The sequence below is a fragment of the Stegastes partitus genome, unplaced genomic scaffold, assembly GCF_000690725.1.
Source record: "Stegastes partitus isolate 25-593 unplaced genomic scaffold, Stegastes_partitus-1.0.2 Scaffold213, whole genome shotgun sequence".
Taxonomy (NCBI): domain Eukaryota; kingdom Metazoa; phylum Chordata; class Actinopteri; family Pomacentridae; genus Stegastes; species Stegastes partitus.
The window spans coordinates 510717-529543 of NW_007577944.1; the positions used below are offsets into that span (position 1 = coordinate 510717).

Sequence of the window (18827 nt, forward strand, 5' to 3'; positions counted from 1 at the left end):
CACTCTACATTTCATTTGTAGGACAAAATTTAGAACCTTTTCTACGTACTGATGATAAATGAGGCAACAGGTTTCCTAACCAGGATGTGAACCAAGGATCTTCCAGCTGTGAGGCAATGGTACTAACCACTGAACCACCATGCAGCCTGTTGTGAATTTGCGCCATGTAACTAAAATTGAATTGAAATGAATGTGTGCAATATTAATATACTATTTTTATGTTAACATTATTGTGTATTAGTGCAACTTTGACCCAGGTGGCTTCAAATACATCCATCCATTATCTATACACTGCTTAATCCTCACCAGGGTCGCGGGGAGGCGGAGCCTAACCCAGCCGACTTGGAGCGAAGGCAGGGGACACCCTGGACAGGTCGCCAGTCCATCGCAGGGCCACACTTAGAGACAGACAACCAAGCACACTCACATTCACACCTACGGACAATTGACAATCACCTCAACATGTTTTTGGACTGTGTGGGAGGAAGCCGGAGAACCCGGAGAGAACCCACGCTGCTCGGGGAGAACATGCAAACTCCACGCAGAAAGATTCCGGTGCCCCCACCGGAACGCGAACCGGCAACCTTCTTGCTGCGAGGCAACAGTGCTAACCAACTGCGCCACCTTGCAGCCCTAATTTCAAGACATGTCACTAAATATCTCCTGCAGTTAAATCCATCTACCTTAAATCATCAAAAATATTTCAGCCAAGTAAAAAGTAGATCCAATAATCATGTAGTTACTAAAAGCTATTGGCCTTTATCAGGAAAATGGATGCATTACAAAGTACATAACTTTGAGTTTACCAACCGGTTCTGGTCTGAGAAGCCACTACACTTCAATCCTTTGTGCATTTTTTCCCCATTCTTATTTAATGTGTTGTGGATGAGAAGTCTGAGGTACCGAAGTCAGATTCTCTAAATGCTGGGGAAAGGTTCTACAATGCTTCCTTTTTTATCTCTGTTAGCATAGCATACGGTGGATAATCCATGATAAAAGGAAAGGAGACAATGCCATCCCACAATTCCTTGTGGCCTTTCGGTTGTTCACAGAAACAAACGTAAAACATGACCAATCATGTAAGTTCCTATGGCATTTTCCATCCCACGCTAAAATATATAACTTATATAACATCACATATTATATTTTCAACTTTAAACAGTATGTCTGTGTAGGTTGTCAGTCAGCCATCCATTATCTCTACACCTTAATCCTCTCTAGGGTCGTAGGGGGCTGGAGTCTATTTGACTCAGGGTGAAGGCAGGTTCACCTGGACAGGTAACCAGTCTATCACAGGACTACACTTAGAGACAGACAACCAAGCACACTCACATTCACACCTACAGACAATTTACAATCACCAATTAACCTCAACATGTTTTTGGACCTTGTGGGAGGAAGCCGGAGAACCCGGAGAGAACCCATGTTACACAGGGAGAACATGCAAACTCGATCCAGAAAGATACGAACCGGTGACCTTCCTGCTGCGAGGCAACAGTGCTAGCAACTGCGCCACCTTGCAGCTGGCTTCAAGATGCATCATCAAAATATACATGTTGTAAGTGGAGATGACCATCTAATAGAATAGAATAGAATGCTTTTATTGTCATCATAAACAAGGTACAACGAAAATAATAATAAACACATGCCAGCAGGGAACAACCAGCCACAGACACATCATAAAGGGAAAGTACAATCCTTCTTCTTACAGTGTCAGTCGGGTCAGGAAATGAATGTCCTGCTACAGAAAGTGTGTACCTGCTCAGCTACATAGGGAAGACCTGAGCGGAGCAGTTTTTTCTTCGATTGTATGAAGGCTATTAATTAATTCCGGCAGCTTGTATGCCTTTGTCTGTAAACATATAAGTCTATGTTAGTGATAAGCCAGAATAAATATATTTCTCTTTAAAAATGACTATAATATTAATGGCTTCTTTGGTTTACTGTGACAATGATAAATAAAGCAACAAAAAATATACTCCTTACTCCATACTCCACCCTGTCTGCCTCTTCTTCTGCCACTCTCCTGTTTCTTTCAGGTATTGGTCGGCCAGCCTTGGACTCTTGGAGGTGTTTTTTTTTTTTTTTTTCTAAATACATTATGATCCCCAACCATGGACATTTTTGTAACCTGAAACCAAAACATCCTCAATAACAAATAACTCAGAACACAAAAACACTGACAATCTCTGGACTGATATTTTTCTCCATATTAAGAGTGCATCCACGATAGGACCAGGCAGGGGTGGCACAAGCCATCTCACCGATTTCAATGAAACTTTGCCAGTTTAAAGGCCTCACATGCTCGTCGTTGTTCCAACATGGCAGATTTCCTGTTGGATTTACCGAAACATGATAACGGAGTTTTTTGTGCGGCACGAGTTGTTACACATGTGTGGCGAATTTCGTAGTTGTAGGTGAAACGTAGCCGCGATGGGACTCTGTTGAAATATTGTAGGGGGCGCTGTTGGGCAATGTTGCATTTTAGAGCTTGGAGCGGAGAGATGTTTTTATTTGTGCCGACAAGCTCTATATGCGTTCCAAATTGCGTAGCTGTAGGTCAAACGTGCTTCCGATAGGACTCCATTGAAATTTTCAAGGTGGTGCTGTGTAGCCATTTTGGCAGTGACATGTCCAAGTCCCTTAAAATATCAAAATTTTCGCCAGTCCTGATGTGCGTGGTGATTTTGGTGAGTTTTCGGGCATGTTTAGGCCCTCAAAATCGTGTTTCAAAAGTCGGTAAAATAATAATAATGATAATAAACAATAATAATAATAATAATAATAATCACAACGATTGCAATAGGGTCCTTGCACTGGTGTGCTCGGACCCTAAAAATGTACGCGGGTACCCTGTGGTGGGCAAAGTATTTGTTTTTATTTAAGCAATTAAATATAATTGGTTCTATTTCATTAAAGTGTATGGTGTGTAACCGTTTTGTGGCATTTTCTGTCTGTTGCTGTGCCATAATTACAGAATCAACGTGTTGTAATAAAAACAAATTGAAGTGGTGGGAGACAAGTTTGTAGTTCTCCTGTAAAATAATTTAGTGAGTGCCCAAAGATTTTTTTTGCAGATAATGTTAGTATGAAGTCCCACCTTTTCGACGGATATTTTGGCCTAAATTTTGGGTATTTTAACAGTTTTCACTGTTGGGTGAGAGAGGTGGTCTTGGCTGACATGATTTGTGTGATGGAACTAGTCGTAGGAGAACAAAACGTTGACAATAGATTGTCCTTGGGTAGGATAACATTCACTGAAAATATGAAAAGATTTGGTTGAATTCTTATAGCAGTAGAGCTTTATACTTCTGACCATTTTTTTGGTCATTTTTGCAAAAAAAAAAACAAGGAGGGGTGGTGAAATCCCCCCAGTTTGACCAAATTTCCTTGAACTTAGACTGAAGTAGATGTGGGTGGACCCCTTTCAACTGGCTAAGTTTCATTGAAATCGGTAAGATGGCTTGTGCCACCCCCGCCTGGTCCTATCGTGGAAGCACTCTTAATATGTTATTCCAAGTCAGTAGATAACTGAACAAAATACAAACACCACGAGCTATGTCTAAGGCAGGTGTCCCCACAGAGGCAGGTGTCCCCAGAGACGCAGATGTCCCCACAGACGCAGGTGTCGTGTCTGCGGCCCTGCGGACACAAACCCCACCCCCAGCGCGCAGACTCCATGACCCGCGGCGGTGCGCTGCTCAGTGCTGCAGCGGAGCACGAGGCAACCAGTCATGTCCCCCAGGCAAGCGGCCCTGCTGTGCGCGCTGCTCGCTGCGAGACCGCTCGGTCTCGCGGCTCGCCCGCTGCTCGTGTTCCTCATCGACGGATTCCGCTACGACTACATGGACGATTTACACGAACTACCCGGATTTCGCCAGCTCGTGGAGAATGGGGTGAAGGTGGACTACTTGACGCCGGACTTTCCGAGTTTGTCGTACCCCAATTACTACTCTCTAATGACAGGTAATCTATCCGCATACATGTCGGTGTATGTGTCATCAGTCCACAGAGCTAACAGTACTTATGTCATCCGTCAGAGTGACCCGACCACTGTACGCACAGTCAGTGAACTTTCTATAGAAATAAGAAATGTAATCTGGAAAGTTAGATTCAAATAGAACCCAAAAGTTTAAAACCTGTGGACACAAGAGCATCAAATGATTCATGGGCAGATGCTTTTCTGTTGTTGTAACAAGCTGTCAGTAATGTCCTGCTCTCTGGAGTTGTTGGCAAAGGAATAGTAGCATTCCCAAACATAAAGATCAAACGTGTACATGCATTGCTAAATAAGGTTTAGGTTACACAAATCAAAACATGCCATGACATTCTAATTCACTTGCGTACGTTATAATTTTACTTGTGTGCATTTTAATTCACTTCTGTAATAAATTCTGAACTGTGCCGCAAATTTTAATTTTAATTTCTACTCGTTTATATTTATTGATTTTCTCCAAAATACTGTGAGCCAATGTAATGAAACTTCACTCAGTATACACCTGTGTATATATACTGTTATTTAAGTCTATCTATACCTTATTGAGGATTTAAAAGGAAATTAACAATAAAAATTATCTCTACTTTTATCATATTTAATCAAAAATGAGAGTAAAGTGTGTATTAGTGACGCCTCAACAGTCCATCTGGTGTCACTAGATGGCACTGTGAATCTATGTCAGACGTGTTTTCTTTGACAAAACATAACCTTTGTTTCCATATCAGCTACAAGAGCACTTTTTTACCTGGTGTGATGTTTCCACAAACACACAAAACAGGGAACAGAGTTACAGTTATTCTGTCCATATCTGTATAAATAGCTTTGCTTTAGAGCCCAGTTGGGACGGTGAAAAGTTATGGCATCATTGATTTCTCTTTCTCTAGCAAAGACATCTGAAGTAGTTTTTTGCTTTAAATGGCGTTTGGATCTGCAGTCGTCATACAGAACTTTGTTGTGCTGGTTTAAATGGTCAAACAAATGAGTTGTGTTATCTTGTATGGTTGCAACAATCCCAGGACACTCCAGGTTTTGGTCAACATCATCCTTTTTTGCCAAAACAACTTATGTTGCATTTATTTTCAAAACCAAATCTTTCTTTTCAGTGTTTCTCACTGTTTATAAGAACCATGCAAGTTTTTTCTTGGTTTCAAGGAGCAAGAAGGTTGTAATATGATTTGTGTAGCTTTGCCTGACTTCATATTACACTGCAGTGTTGATGCCATAGTGACATTGTGATCAGACAGCCCTTGCTCTGTTTCCCTTGTGGAGTGAAATATCACTACACCTGACGGGGTTATCGTAGACCAAGTTAGTGAATGTAAATACCTGGGTAACTGGGGAGAAAGTACTTCATCCTTATCCCATCATATTGGCAGGTTACAGTCCAATGTCACAGCTAAAATTACCTTGTTGCAGAGAATCCACCTTTACTCGTGCTACCAAACTGACTTTTGCTCAAATTGGAACACCTTCATTTTCATTGTACTCAGGATACAATGAGATGAGGGGCGCCACCTTTGCTTGGTGTAGCAGAGTTTAAAAAGAAGACATACATTAAATAGAACCCCATTATGAACAGCATAAAGCCTTTTGCATGCGATACAAAGGGGCAGCTATTGCACAAGTCTCAACAATCATTATGGTGAGTGTTATTGTGAGACTGTGAGTGAGAGGGACTGAAAGTGCTCATTTTGTATGTTGACTGAGAGCGGTTTCCTTGAAATAGTTTTTCTTCAGGATTCATTGTTCTCAGGAATTTGCATGCATATGCCATGCATAGTTTCTTCTAGAATTCCTGGTGATTCAGTGCTGTGTGGAGAGCAATAGTAATGGCTCAATACCAGTCTCTCAAAACATGTCATAATCGGAGTGAGTGCAAGGGGTAGTCCTCATTCAGGCATCCACAACAGACTGGTATTGAACAGGGATGATAGGGACTTACTGAAGGCCAGGTAAGATGATGGCATGTGCCAGAGACAGATTAAACCTCTATTTCATTGGGCTGGTCGCCTTCCTCTGCTTTATTGACCAGAGCACCTGTCTCACTTCATGTTTTTGTCCAGAGAGTGCCGAAGTGTGTGTATGAGGTGTAAATGTCGTGGATGTGTGTGAGATATGTAATGCTGCTTTGGTCATTTGTAAGGCGCCTCACCTGCCTTGCATCACTGTCTGTGAAGTTGTCTTCAGTTCCCCCCATGTTTGTCATCTTCGGTATCTCTCTTCAGGTCAGGCCCAGTGGTCGTGTTTCTCAACAGGAAAAGGCCCAGATCTGTTTGTTCAAGTTATGAAAATGTCTCATGTTGAATCAATGCTCCACAAATAGCTCAGTGTCCTCTCTGAGTTTTATCGGATGCATCTGCAGAAGCGCAGTCACCGAGCATATCTGTGGCTGAATGACTGCCACAACTCTTTTAACTAACATCTTTTTGGTAGAAATAATTACATTACTAGATGAGGTATTTGACCCCCTCGCCCATTTACTGATCCTCCAAGTAATACTAGCTTTATGTAAATATGTACAACTTTCCCTGGGCACATTCACTCAAGTCGTGTATGACTTATCTTGTGGCCAAAGGGTCAGTTTTATGAGTTTAAGCAATGTCCTTTATTGCAGACATGAGGTCTAATGATAGTGTGGCTGTACTTAGCTTATGCAAATACAATTCATTCCTGTGTGCTTGTGCACTTCTCTTGTCCTCAGAGTGTTAGAACAAACGGCAGAGGTCAACACATACGTCAGTGAGACAAAGACACAACTTGTGCATCACCATTACACCTCCACTAAAGTAGTGAGGAGCACCCATACATGGTCAACCTCACGTGAGCAGCTGATGTCCTACACACAATGAAAGGCAGATATGAGTGAATGATTACATAGGTAAATGATAAACTAAGCAGTTTTCATGAAATATTTCCCTCACAGTTCACAGTGACGGTCTTCACACAGATTGTGATGTAGAACAGGACTTTTTCTGTGTTTTCTTCTTGGTCCTAATGTTCAGATATATATACCATTTAGTTTGTCATGTAGTTGGGCGAGATCTCCCTCCGGCCAGGTTCTATTAGCTTTAAAGGTGGGCCTTCTTTTCCTCCAGAGGGAGGAGTACATGGGGATGAAGACTAAAGATAGGTGGTCTGATTATCCCAGATATGGAAGGGGCACAGCTCTACAGGCATGTTTTAATACACATGGTCGAGTGGTAAGACATTTCACACGTTGGGTGAATTCGGGAGGTCTTGAGGCATGCCTGGTTAAAGTCTCCAGCTATGATGTGGACTCCTTCAGGATATGCTCCCCAGTGTTTGTTCACAGTATAGTACAGGTGTCTGAGGGCTCTGATAAAGTGGCATCAGGAGGAATGTAAACAACTCTACAAGAGCTGTAGCAATTACTATTGTTAGGTCTTTGTGCACATTAAAGGGTCTGGGTGCGACATACAGAGTCTCTAGATCACGTGAACAGTGGCTGTGTGAGCACCAGGTATTGTGTACAATACCGGAGTCTTCATTTAAGCCTTGGCGATGGATTGTGTGTATTGCTGTGCTGGGGATTGCAGGGTGGAGCCAGGTCTATATATGATAACAGTGTTGGTTGAAAGTCCGATGTGATTGCTGCACTATACTGTGTTCTTCTGTAGATTAGGTCCGAGCAGCTATTGACAGGCTTTGCTTGGCAAAGCTCAACAAACATAAACCACACACAACATCAAATCTGCAAAAAAACACCAAACCAGAGGGCAAAGTTATAATTTCGATTAATTAATTAATCACGGAAAAAATTACGTGTTAAAAAAAATAATCGCACCTTTCTCAGTTCCCAAATTTCATGCTGGGCACCTTTTTGAAGAGTTAAAATATCAAGTGATCGAATTGGTGGAAGTGAGCGATGGTCATGAAGCTGTGTTCGTGCCGCTGTAACCGGCGCAGGCAGCGGTGGAAGGTAGTGCTTTTAGAACTTCGGTGTGCTGCCATATTTACGAATTAGTTCACAGAAAAGACTGCATGTTGAAAAAACTCTTGGTTTAATCTTGGACAAATCTGGCATCAGAACGCCCTAGTTTACTCTTTTTAAAGCCATCTTTGCATTTGGTCCGACGAGGCAGGAGTGAACGGGCGTTTCTGCCCCACCACCGCCAACACTGATGGCGGCGGCAGGGGGGAATATTCTGAGATCAAAATTGGTATCCCAATTCCAGCACAGCAAACGAATAGTTGGCTATTTGACTCCAGCCCTAGTCTGAGCAACGCAGCCACCAACAGCAGTTACCGCAGCCGTTCAGAGAACATTGGTAAATTGTAGAGTCTATCAATAAGAAAATGTTCAGCAAGTCGTATGTTTTGCCTGTGACAAGGTGGGAAGTGCAACCAAAATTCAAAATCTTAAGATGATGGTGATCTTGCAACATTAAAATAAAGCGCGTTTAATTTTTTGTCGCTCAAATATGCGTCACAACCGCCGGCACACGATTTATGGAGCTATAAACCCCCAGTAGGCCAACGATGGATAAATCCAAGAAAAGAAAAGTTCCTGAAGAAAACCGCTGCTCGTGGGCAGATTAATTTGCTTTCACTGCTGACGAGGCTGCTCCACCAGTGTGCTTAATATGTGGTGAGAAATTGGCAAACAACAGAAAGTCAGATGTTGCAAGACATTTTTAGAATAAACACACAGCCTTTGCTGAAAAATATCTGGAGGGAGATCATGGAAAAAAAGCCATTTCGGAACTAATGTGGAAGGTTGAGCTGAGTAAAAATCATTTCAAGAAGTGGATGAAATCTGCAAATTCAACTACATATGTTAGTTTTGTGGCTGCTCAGGAAATAATTAGGCATGGAAGCCTTTCACAGGTGGAGACTATATAAAAGACTCATTCATTAGGATTTCAGAAAGTCTATGGTTTTGACAGTTATGTTTCTGTAAGCGAATGTAACTGTACTCCATGTCACAACAGCTTCTAAACTTCAAATTAACAGATTCAATTTATTAGGCTGGCCATATGGCAATAACATTTGAAGACGATTTACCTTCATGCAAAAAGAATACAACGCTCCATCCTACTGACTAGCAATAAACTTTATCAGTAATGTTAAGTCACAACAACATTTTTAGAGCTAATCTGTGCTAGTTCTTGGCTAGTCTAAATGCCAAACATCACTTGTCGAATAAGTGCTGCACATTTGACAATACAAGAAGTGTTGACATGTCGCGTTACAGAGCAGTTTTATAATGTTATATAAATGAACTTAGTCATCCTGCCATTTTGTTTGCAGTATCAATTATGCATTAATTTAAAAATACATTAAATTTATTATCATAGCAAATTTTGCCCCAAAATTTCCTAAAAGATTCCTAAATTTCATAATAGATTTGAAATTGTAGAGCAAAGTGTGTAAAGAAACAAAAAAAAAGGTGTGTTGTGATTTTGGCACACAAACAGTGTATTACGCATATCTGTTATGTTTTTGGATGACTGTTGGAGCTGATATATGAGAGACAGAAGGGTAGAATTTGTGAACTACTGAACGTTCCAGTTGGTTTTTCTCACTGTAATCATTAAAGCTCAACAACCTAGAATTCATGATTTCACTGTGTAAAGATACAAAAATAGCATTGTCGATGGGAACATTTGTTTGAACAGAGTGCATTTGGACTCCATGTCACCTGCCTCCTCCTGAATAATAGCCAGGTCTGACGAAGGTGCAAGTTACAGTTAATTAGAACAGGGCCTCTGCCAGTCATTTCCAGCATGCCCTCAGTGTACACTCGGGTCTACTAGGTGTCACGATACTAAAATTTTAAACTCGATTTCGATACTGGGGAAAAAAAACTCGATAGTGATTTTGATACCACAGAGAAAAAAAAATCACCTTTTTATTGAACATTCTTGAGGTAGAATATAACAAATAACACTCCTTTTGTCTAAATGCTTCTGTAACAGTGCAAACAAAGAATTATAAACAGTTTTAAAGTGTGCACTGTAAACAGAGTTGTTTTGGAACACAATTTGACACATAAACTTTTCAAATATGAAAGCATCAGTAGAAGAGAACTTTTTTTTTAAAGTGCACACCAGACAAACGATCGTTGCTGATGAAATTAAGCAGGTAATGTTGGCTGAATGATTCTGCTTGTGGATAGCTGGTCTTCTTCAGCCTCAGTTTTTCACTAGAAGAAAATAAACAATGTAAAAAATTTTACAAATCATGATGTCACATTAAACTAAAACCCCTGGTTGCACCAACAACATAAGCTTGTTCACCTTTTTATCTTGGGTTAACATGAACTCATGTAGAAAATTTTCAGTGCATTGGTGGTGGAAGTCAACTTTTACATTTAATGTGGTCAGTCCATGTAGTGCAATTTTACGTTTCTCCGCGTGTGCTTGCTAAAAGCCTCATAGTGGTGAAAATAACACAGTTTACGTGTATGATGGAGGAAAATACGCGAAAAGAGCCGCTATGGACGTCAATATATGTACACGGCTACAGCAGCAAGCCGTTAGCTTTAGCTCAATGCTAGCAGAGATTTTTTTAACTAAATAAGCACTAATTTGTTGGTGCAACCGGACATATGTTTAGTAGTACACTATTTATATTATTTACAAACTTGTTTCATTTCGTCGTAGAGTTTGGGGTGTCTGTCTTTCAGATGTCATGCAACTGACATGTTGACTTCGCCTTGAAGCTCTGCTAGATACGGGTCGGTCATAGTCCATCTCCTCTCCCGACTCGTTCATCGTGGACCCAGAGTATTTCCAGACTGAACTTCTGCCTTTTTTTTTTTTTTTTGAAAAACAGATAACATAAACACAGCAAAAATAACAAAAAAATAAATAGCTCAGGTATGGCAAGACAATGACAAATTATACATTAGAGCGGTGCATACATAGGTAGGTTAGGACCGTTAAGAAAATCCTAGTAATATGGGAGAGGACAGTGTAGGTGCGATGTATTTTAAGTATGGCTCCCAGATTTCATGGAAAGCATCCACTGTTGAGTGAAGCATACAAGTAATATATTCATTGGGGATACACTTGTGCTTGGTTGTCTGTCTCTCTGTGTTGGCCCTGTGATGGACTGGTGTCCAGGGTGTCCCCTGCCTCCGCCATAGATCAGCTGGGATAGGCTGTGGCCCCCCATGACCCTACAGAGGATAAAGCGGTGTGTAGAAAATGGATGCATGGCTGTATTGCACTTTGCTCTTCTGTGATGAAAGTGATCCAGGTACCGTTAGAAAACACTGTGTTAAACAAGACAATACAAAACAGAGTGCACTGATACACCGAGGCAGCCACTGGCAGCACCATCTTGAACATTTTGGTTTGCAATTAAGTTAATTTTCAATTTGATTTACAAAGAGCCAATTCACAACATATGTAATCTCATAGCACTTAAAATACTACGGTGAAGACCTTCCAAATTTAGAACAGACAACAATCCTGAGCTCCCTTTGGATCCCCTTTGAGCAAGCTGTCGGTGACAGTGGGACAGAAAAAAAAACAAAAAAAACTTTTGTTTAATGGACAAACCATGGCTAGCACAGAGAACAACAGAAAGCAGCACATTGCAGTGCCTCACTCCACCTAACTTTGAACAATTCCAAAACTGAGCAAAGAATCAGTGGAGCTAATGTGGGCCATGCAAATTTCTCAATGGACTCCATTGGTCCTCTCCTGTGACAGTACTTAATTATGCAAAACTTTAAGCTTTAATACAGCTTTTATGTAGGTTAATTATATGAAAATTTTAGAAATGTGTCACTGACAAAATGGGATTGACTAAAACAGAAATGTGACACACAAGGACAACGTGAGGATGAATTATGTGCCTGTATGTTGCAGCTTTGGGTCTTACTCAGGCCTAAAAACAACAGCCCACCCTGTCCAATGGGACGCGAGCTTTGGATCCTGCCCCACGGTGATGTGCTGATGAGTGTGTTTTGGTGGAGCACATTCTCCGGTTGAAACAATGTGTGCATGTGTGTGTTTCCAGAGAGTGAACTGGATACACGCGCACACACACACACACACACACACACACACACACACACACACACACACACATACTTCAGTTGACTGCCTCCCTTCACCCCTCTGTCAGCCAGCTCTGATGGATGCTGACTCTCTTTTAGTTCAGCCTGAAATTACCACACTTGCTTTAGATCCAAACAAACAGTTCAGTTTACTATTTTTTTTAAACATTGTGTCGATCGTGTAATTTGGGGGCACTTTAAATAGCAACTGCAAGTCCTTACCATATTATAAAGTGAAACTCAACAATCTCCCCTTGAGCAACCATTTGGTGACAGTGAAGAGGAAAAAGTCCTGTTTTTGATAGGATGAAACCTCTGACAGTGCCATACTCAGCCTGTGTGCCTCAGTTGATTGGGGTGACAGGAAAATGGAGAGAGAAAGATAAACAGTGAGCAGATTGACAAGATATCAGAAACATGCAGCTTGAGATACCTGCAGAGAGGAAAAAGTACAAACTACGTGTGAGAAAAGACAAAAAAGTTAATGACATGCAGTAGTCATATAAATACGTGGAGAGTGAAAGCAAACAGAAAATACAGTCTGTCTTGCAGTACTTTCTGACTTCACTACTCTGTGTGTGTGTGTGTGTGTGTGTGTGTGTGTGTATTTGCTAAAAATGGAGCCCTGTAAATACACTTCACATGTAAAATGTGTGTATGAGTTCATTTTTAAAAAAGACTCAGTATTTTTGTTAAAAAAAAAAAAAACTACAGTGCACTGTAATGAATTAAGACATAATAGTAACATGCATCAGTGAAACTCGCTGATGTGTTTTTAGATAACTATATGACATAATTTTAAGGTGTATCAGGCTATGCCATTTTTGTTTTTTTATGTTGAATTTTTCAGGCCGTCACTGTGACACTCATCAGATGACTGGAAATTACATGTGGGATGAAGCCTCCCAGAAGGAGTTTCTGATTGGGATCAATACTGACAGCCGGTTACCTCTGTGGTGGGATGGATCAGAGCCACTATGGGTTACCCTGCAGAAGCTGGGAAAGAAGGTTTTCATGTACTACTGGCCTGGTGAGTACACACATTGTTAACTTGAAACTCAACTCAAGCTGTGTGCATGAATGGGTGAAACTTTATGAACTGCAAGGGCAGGAAATTACTACTAATATTTTACAACTTGTCTCCACAAAAGCTATTTCAGCCATGTTTTTTCAGTTGTCTGTTTTCTGTGTGATGTTCCTGTGATGTTGACATGATGGAACATCCCTTCTTTTTTAATAAGTCTATGCTGCCTACACACGTAGCACAACAACTTACTTGCATTATCCGTTTATAAATGTGGCAGTGGAGTCTGTTCATTTATTAAGTCTGTTTCCCCCATGTTTTATTTTTTGTTAGTGATTGCGTCTTCAAGTCGCACTTGCAGACATCCTTGAAGCCTAGGTTGGGTTGGCCCGTTGGTTGAGTTCCTTCAGCCAGTTCACCATACAGCAGATCTTTTGGGAGTCTCCCATCATGCAAGTGGTGAATGTGGTCGAACCAGTGCAAGCAGCATTGCTCCAGGAGAGCAAAGGTAGAAGGCAGCTGTGGACGGCGGACAACCTCTTCGTTTATCACATAGTCTTGCCAACAGATGTTCAGAATACGCCAGAGGAAGCGCAGGTGATAGACGTTTAGACGTTGGTGGTGTCTGGCAAGCATGGGCCTGCTGTTCACGGCATAGTTGCCTTAGGGAGAAAATCATGTCGGTATTGGACCCGCTCTTTTGAAAACCACATTGAGACTCTGGGTACATGCCAGCAAGTTGCCAGCGCACAAGAAGCAAAGTCTTGCCAATGTAACTCAGAGGGCTGATGCCTCTGTAGTTGTTGCAGTTGCTCTTGTCTCCCTTGTTCTTGCAGAGGGTGATGATGTTGTAGTTGCACAGTTCTTGTGGCACTGAGACCTCAGCCCAACACTGGCAAAAAAGTTGGTGCAAAGGTTCGAGGATGATGATCTTTGCACACTTCAACACTTATGGCAGAATTCCACTTTTTCCACTTTCAATCCTGGCACCTTACCACAAGTTAGCATGTTGATGGCATCACTGAGTTCTTTCAAGGATGGGACACTTTCAAGCTCCTCCATGACTGGAAGAGGCCTACATGAATCCAGTGCAGCGTCATTGATGTAGCGTTCTGTGGAGTACAAATCTGAGTAGTGCTCCATCCACCTCTCTTGTTGTTCATCCTTTTCCTTCAGGAGGTTGCCACTTTTGGATTTCAGAGGCACTGGTTTTTCCAGTGAAAGTCCAACAGCCATCTTGATACTCTGATCGACACCGTGAATGTTGCCAAAGTCAACAGTTTTTTGGATGTTGCTAAAGTGCTCGTTCCAGTATTCATTTGCTCATGATCTCAATGTTCTCTGAGACAGTGCTTTTGCAGTATTAATCGAGTTGGGCAGTTCTTGTACTTCAGCAGTGCTTGCCTTTTGTTCTCCAGGACTCCGGACAGTGTTTGAGAGTGGGTTTCAAACCAGTCATTTTTTTTCCTGCCAAGTGTTGCCAGGGATGTGGTGTAAATGGCACTTCTCAGCTATCTCCATTGCTCCCGGTCACCACCTTGAGCATGTTCTGCTGGCAGGGCCACTTCCAGATCTTTTGTGAAATGGCCAGACTTGCTACCAATTGCACTGACATTTATTGGCGCTTTGAGAAATGGTATGGCAAACTGGCATGCTTTTGGCTGCAGTCTGAGAGTGCGGCAGACAAGTGAGTGGTCGTTGTTGCAGTCAGCACTGTGCTCGGAGCAAGTCAGCAGGATGTTCTTCAGGTGGTATCACCTTGTGGCAACTAGATCTAATTGATGCCACAGTTTTGAGCATGGGTACGTCCAAGATACTTTGTACTCAGGTTTGGTTTGAAAGTGGTTGTTTGTAATGCACAAGCTGGTGAAAGTGCATAGCTCAAGCAAACTTTGGCTGTTCTTGATCAGCAGGAGCAGAAGTTGCTTGCTTGGTGGGACAGCTTGGATGACTTCAAGAAGTTGTTCGTGGAAATCGTCTTTGATTTCAGCAGTAGCATAGAGTGTTGGGGCATAAACACTTATCAGACTGACATGGTTCTGAGGTAAAGAGATAAGATTCTCTCAGTACCTGCAGCTAGAGGGTCAGTTGTGTTTAGCAGGCTGTTTTTCACAGCAATGCCAACACCGTCTCCAGTGTATCTTCTGAGCGTTTGCCTTGATAGAAATAACACGGTAGTTGTCTTTATGGATCTTGGCAAAGTTTGCAAGTCGGGTTTCCTAGAGGGCAACGATATCGACATTCAAGCGTAGGAGTTCTCAGTTGATTACTGCTGCTTTGCAAGCATCATCAGTTTCATTGATGTTATCAGTCCGTACATTCCAGCATCTGAGTCGAATTGTGGGTTTTTATTTTGTTTTTGTAGGTACAGGATTTACTGTCCACTTGTCTTGATAACTCCGTAAGCCACGTGCATCCAAAGAGGCAAGTGAAAGTGGCGAGACAGCACCTAATTGACCATCAAATTAGCCCCTGGCACCACACTCCACGCTAATCGAGTGTAAGCTTATGAATGGTGACTACTATCTCTTCATGTTGATTCCGTTGCGATGTTGTGGCAATGATGAAGTGCCCTCTCCAGTATGCACTTGTGCGCAGATTGTTCAGGGGTTAGTTACTAGCCCAATATTTATAACCCCTCTCTCCACGCTACTGCAGCTCCTCTTTGAGCTGCTATGAGAGTGACGACAGTTGCTTTCATCTGCCTCTCAACCAAAGAGAACTGCAGCACATGAGGCACATGTTTGTTCCAACACTAGCTTAGTCTCGCTTTAACTTGAAAAGACCTCACAGTGTCTTTGCCTTGAAGAGCTTGAGCTTAGAGCTAAAGACATGGAACCATTTGCTCCTGAAAACTGATCACCACACTGATAATTATTTTAGGGAACTGGATTATTACCCAATGGACTTGCCCCATGCAACCCAAAGGGAGTAAATTAAACTTGTGTACATAACCAGCTCCAAAACTGTTCACAAGTTTATCCAGTGTTGTCAGGACCCCCGCCTCAGCCTCAGCCCCCTCTCCCTCTCCCTCTCCCTCTTGCTCGGCTTCCCTCGCTCTCTGTCCAGCCATTGTTGTCGTGTCTGCAGCGTGTGAGTGATTTTTGCAGGCATTGGAGACAGCTGTGCGGGGATCGGCTCACGTGTACAAGCACCCAGACCCATAAAAGCTCGGCTCATTTCTCCATTCCCGGCCAGATTGTAGACACTGATGCTTTGTTTTCCTGCTGGTCCCCAACCTATCTCCTGCCTGCCTTCCCCAAACTGTTAACGCCTAACCGCCCCGCATCAGCAACACAAACACTGCCTAGGGCCACCCCGCTGTCTTGGCAGACCACGTGGTACCCAGCCACGCTCTGGCAACCTCACTCGCCACCCTGAGCCTCCCCACAGCCCACAGCCTGCCGTTTCTAGTTGAATCCCCTGTCCCCATGAGTAACCCTGTTTTGTCTTGGCACAGTTTTTTTTGTATTAATTTCTACAGCTCCCAATTCTGTTGTGTTGGTTACTTGTGTTACGAAGCTTTTTCATTTAGTTATCCTCCCTGATTGTGTTGCTGTGAGTCGTCTGTTAATAAATCCTTGTCATGCTTGTAACCAGTCCCCGTTTGTTTTCGTGTCTGCACCTGGGTTCTAATATCCGCCGTGACAAGTGTCCGCATCCCAGTGTCAGAAATGACTGCAAAGAGCTCTGTCAAGCACTGATAGAAGAATTCTCCTCTCCTGCTGTTGAGATCATCTCATTGCAGCCCTCCAAATTAAACATTCCTGACATGAGTATCTCAGAGATGATTACAAACATCTGGAGCATGCATATTTCCAAGGCAACAATGCACCAGATTTGGAAGACAAGTTTTAACATCATCATTATTAAAAGCATTCATTTTCACAGTCTGTCATGCCCTCCACATCCAAGTGGTGTAGTGGCAGTATCTCTCTTCCCCCTCCTTTGTCTCTCTCTACCTTTTCCCCAGGTGGGTGTGAGCGTGGTGTGTGTGCATGGATTGCTGGCAGGTGCTGATGACTGGATAATCACCTGAGTGAACACACCTGCGGCGGGGAGTGGTCCACCTGCAGCTACTCAACCTGCTGCCATAAAAGCATGACTCAGACCACTACTCGACACCGGACCGTAAACGATTCCAGTTAGTCTTACTCAGGCCTGAGCTTTTTGCTCAGTTTTATGATCTTCATTACTAACTTGTATTCTCTGTGCCTTAGTTCCTGACCTTCCCCGCCTGCGCCGTCTGCTGCATGCCTGGAACTTCTGCATTTTATGCAGTTGTCACCTGGTCATCTCCGGATTCAGAACCATACACCTCCACCAGGAATCAGCACCTGCTTTTGCCATCCCCACAGCCATGCCACCTCCGCCTACCCTCCTTCCTCATCATTCCCCTATCATCAGTTAAGTTTCTGCTCTCTCTCGTTGGGTCTTGTATTGTGCTTAGCTATGTAACTTGACCACAGCCTTGTTTTCGCTGCACTGGCAATCTGTAGCCGTACTCATTATTTTCCTATGATTCGCCATGTGCAGGAGTCAATTGTTACGCTGAGTGCGTATTTGCCTGAGTCTAGTTCTCCTGCTTTTCTAGTTTGGTTGCACCAAGTCCTGGTTGCTGCCTCTTGTGTAAATAAATCCCCGTTTTGTAAATATATCTATCAGGTTGCCATATTCACGTTAGGTTTTAATCGGGTTTTTGTATTGCATTGTACCTCCTGTGCTGTGGATGTTCCCCCATCATGTTCCCTGTCCATCTGTTCTGTGTTTTGGTAGTGCTTCCTCCATAAATTTGTACATGTATATTTTTATAAATAAATTCATTGTTATCTTAGGTTTGCTGTGTCTCAGTTGCTTCGCACCTGAGTCTCTGAAGGATCCATGACACAGTGCTATCGTTGGTCATTTTATTTTGTGACTTGGTACTATTTATTTTTTGTAACTTGATGACTGTTCATGCTAAACCGAGATAGGTACAGTCAACAAACGCCCATGAGTACATGAACTGTCCAAGATGCTACACCAACGAAATTAAGGATTCAAGGCCTTTATTGGTCACAAATACAGTTATACATAGTATAACACACAGTAAAATGTATTTTGCACCTGTTCCACACCAAAACAATAATCAGAATAAGAATAAAACACACAAGAAATATATATATATATTAGGGCTTGACCCAAACATCCGAATATTCGGTAGTTGTGGTGGTATCTGGACATCAGTTTTGCAATCCGAATTTTTGAAGCTCCTCCTCATCCTCTCTGTGTTTGCCTTCAGGCAGCAGTAACGCCAGCCTGGTGGCAGCAGAGAGAACAGTCTGTGGCTAGGGTGAGTGGGCTCACTGCACCACCCTCCTCAGGGCCAAGAAGTCCTGCTGGGTGCTGGTGCCCATCCAGGTGGTGACACTCCCAGCCAGAACACTCTCAATGGTGCAGGTGTAGAAGTTCCTGAGCACCTTGAGAGGGAACTTAAAGTCCCTCAGGCGTCAGAGGAGGTAGAGATGCTGTTGAGCCTTCTTCACCAGGGTGTTGATGTGACAGGACCTGTGTGATGTTAACACCCGGGTACTTAAAGCTCTCCACTCGCTTCTCCTCTGTCTGATCCTGAGTGGGTGGTATGCCCGCTGCTGCTTTTTGCTGTCATCCACCATCAGCTCTTTAGTCTTGCTGACGTTCAGGAGGAGGCTGTTGTCTCTGCACCAGTCCTCCAGGTGGGTGATCTCCATCAGATAGTCCTCCTTGTTGTTGTTGGAGATCAGACCCCCCACTGC

The 18827-nt window shown here is 42.7% G+C and overlaps 1 protein-coding gene across 2 annotated transcripts in view; it reads left to right on the plus strand.

Moving 5' to 3' along the window:
• Positions 1 to 3725: 3725 nt before the first annotated feature.
• Positions 3726 to 18827, plus strand: part of enpp6 (ectonucleotide pyrophosphatase/phosphodiesterase 6) — a 38941-nt gene continuing 23839 nt past the window's right edge. The window contains exons 1-2 of one of the 2 annotated variants that reach the window (XM_008280917.1): positions 3726 to 3966; positions 12880 to 13059. In XM_008280917.1, the coding sequence (XP_008279139.1) occupies positions 3735 to 3966; positions 12880 to 13059 (412 nt within the window). In that variant the 5' untranslated portion in view covers positions 3726 to 3734. Of the gene's footprint in view, positions 3967 to 12879; positions 13060 to 14735; positions 17198 to 17273; positions 17460 to 18827 lie in introns of those variants that run through there. The other variant, XM_008280918.1, reaches the window with a different exon arrangement.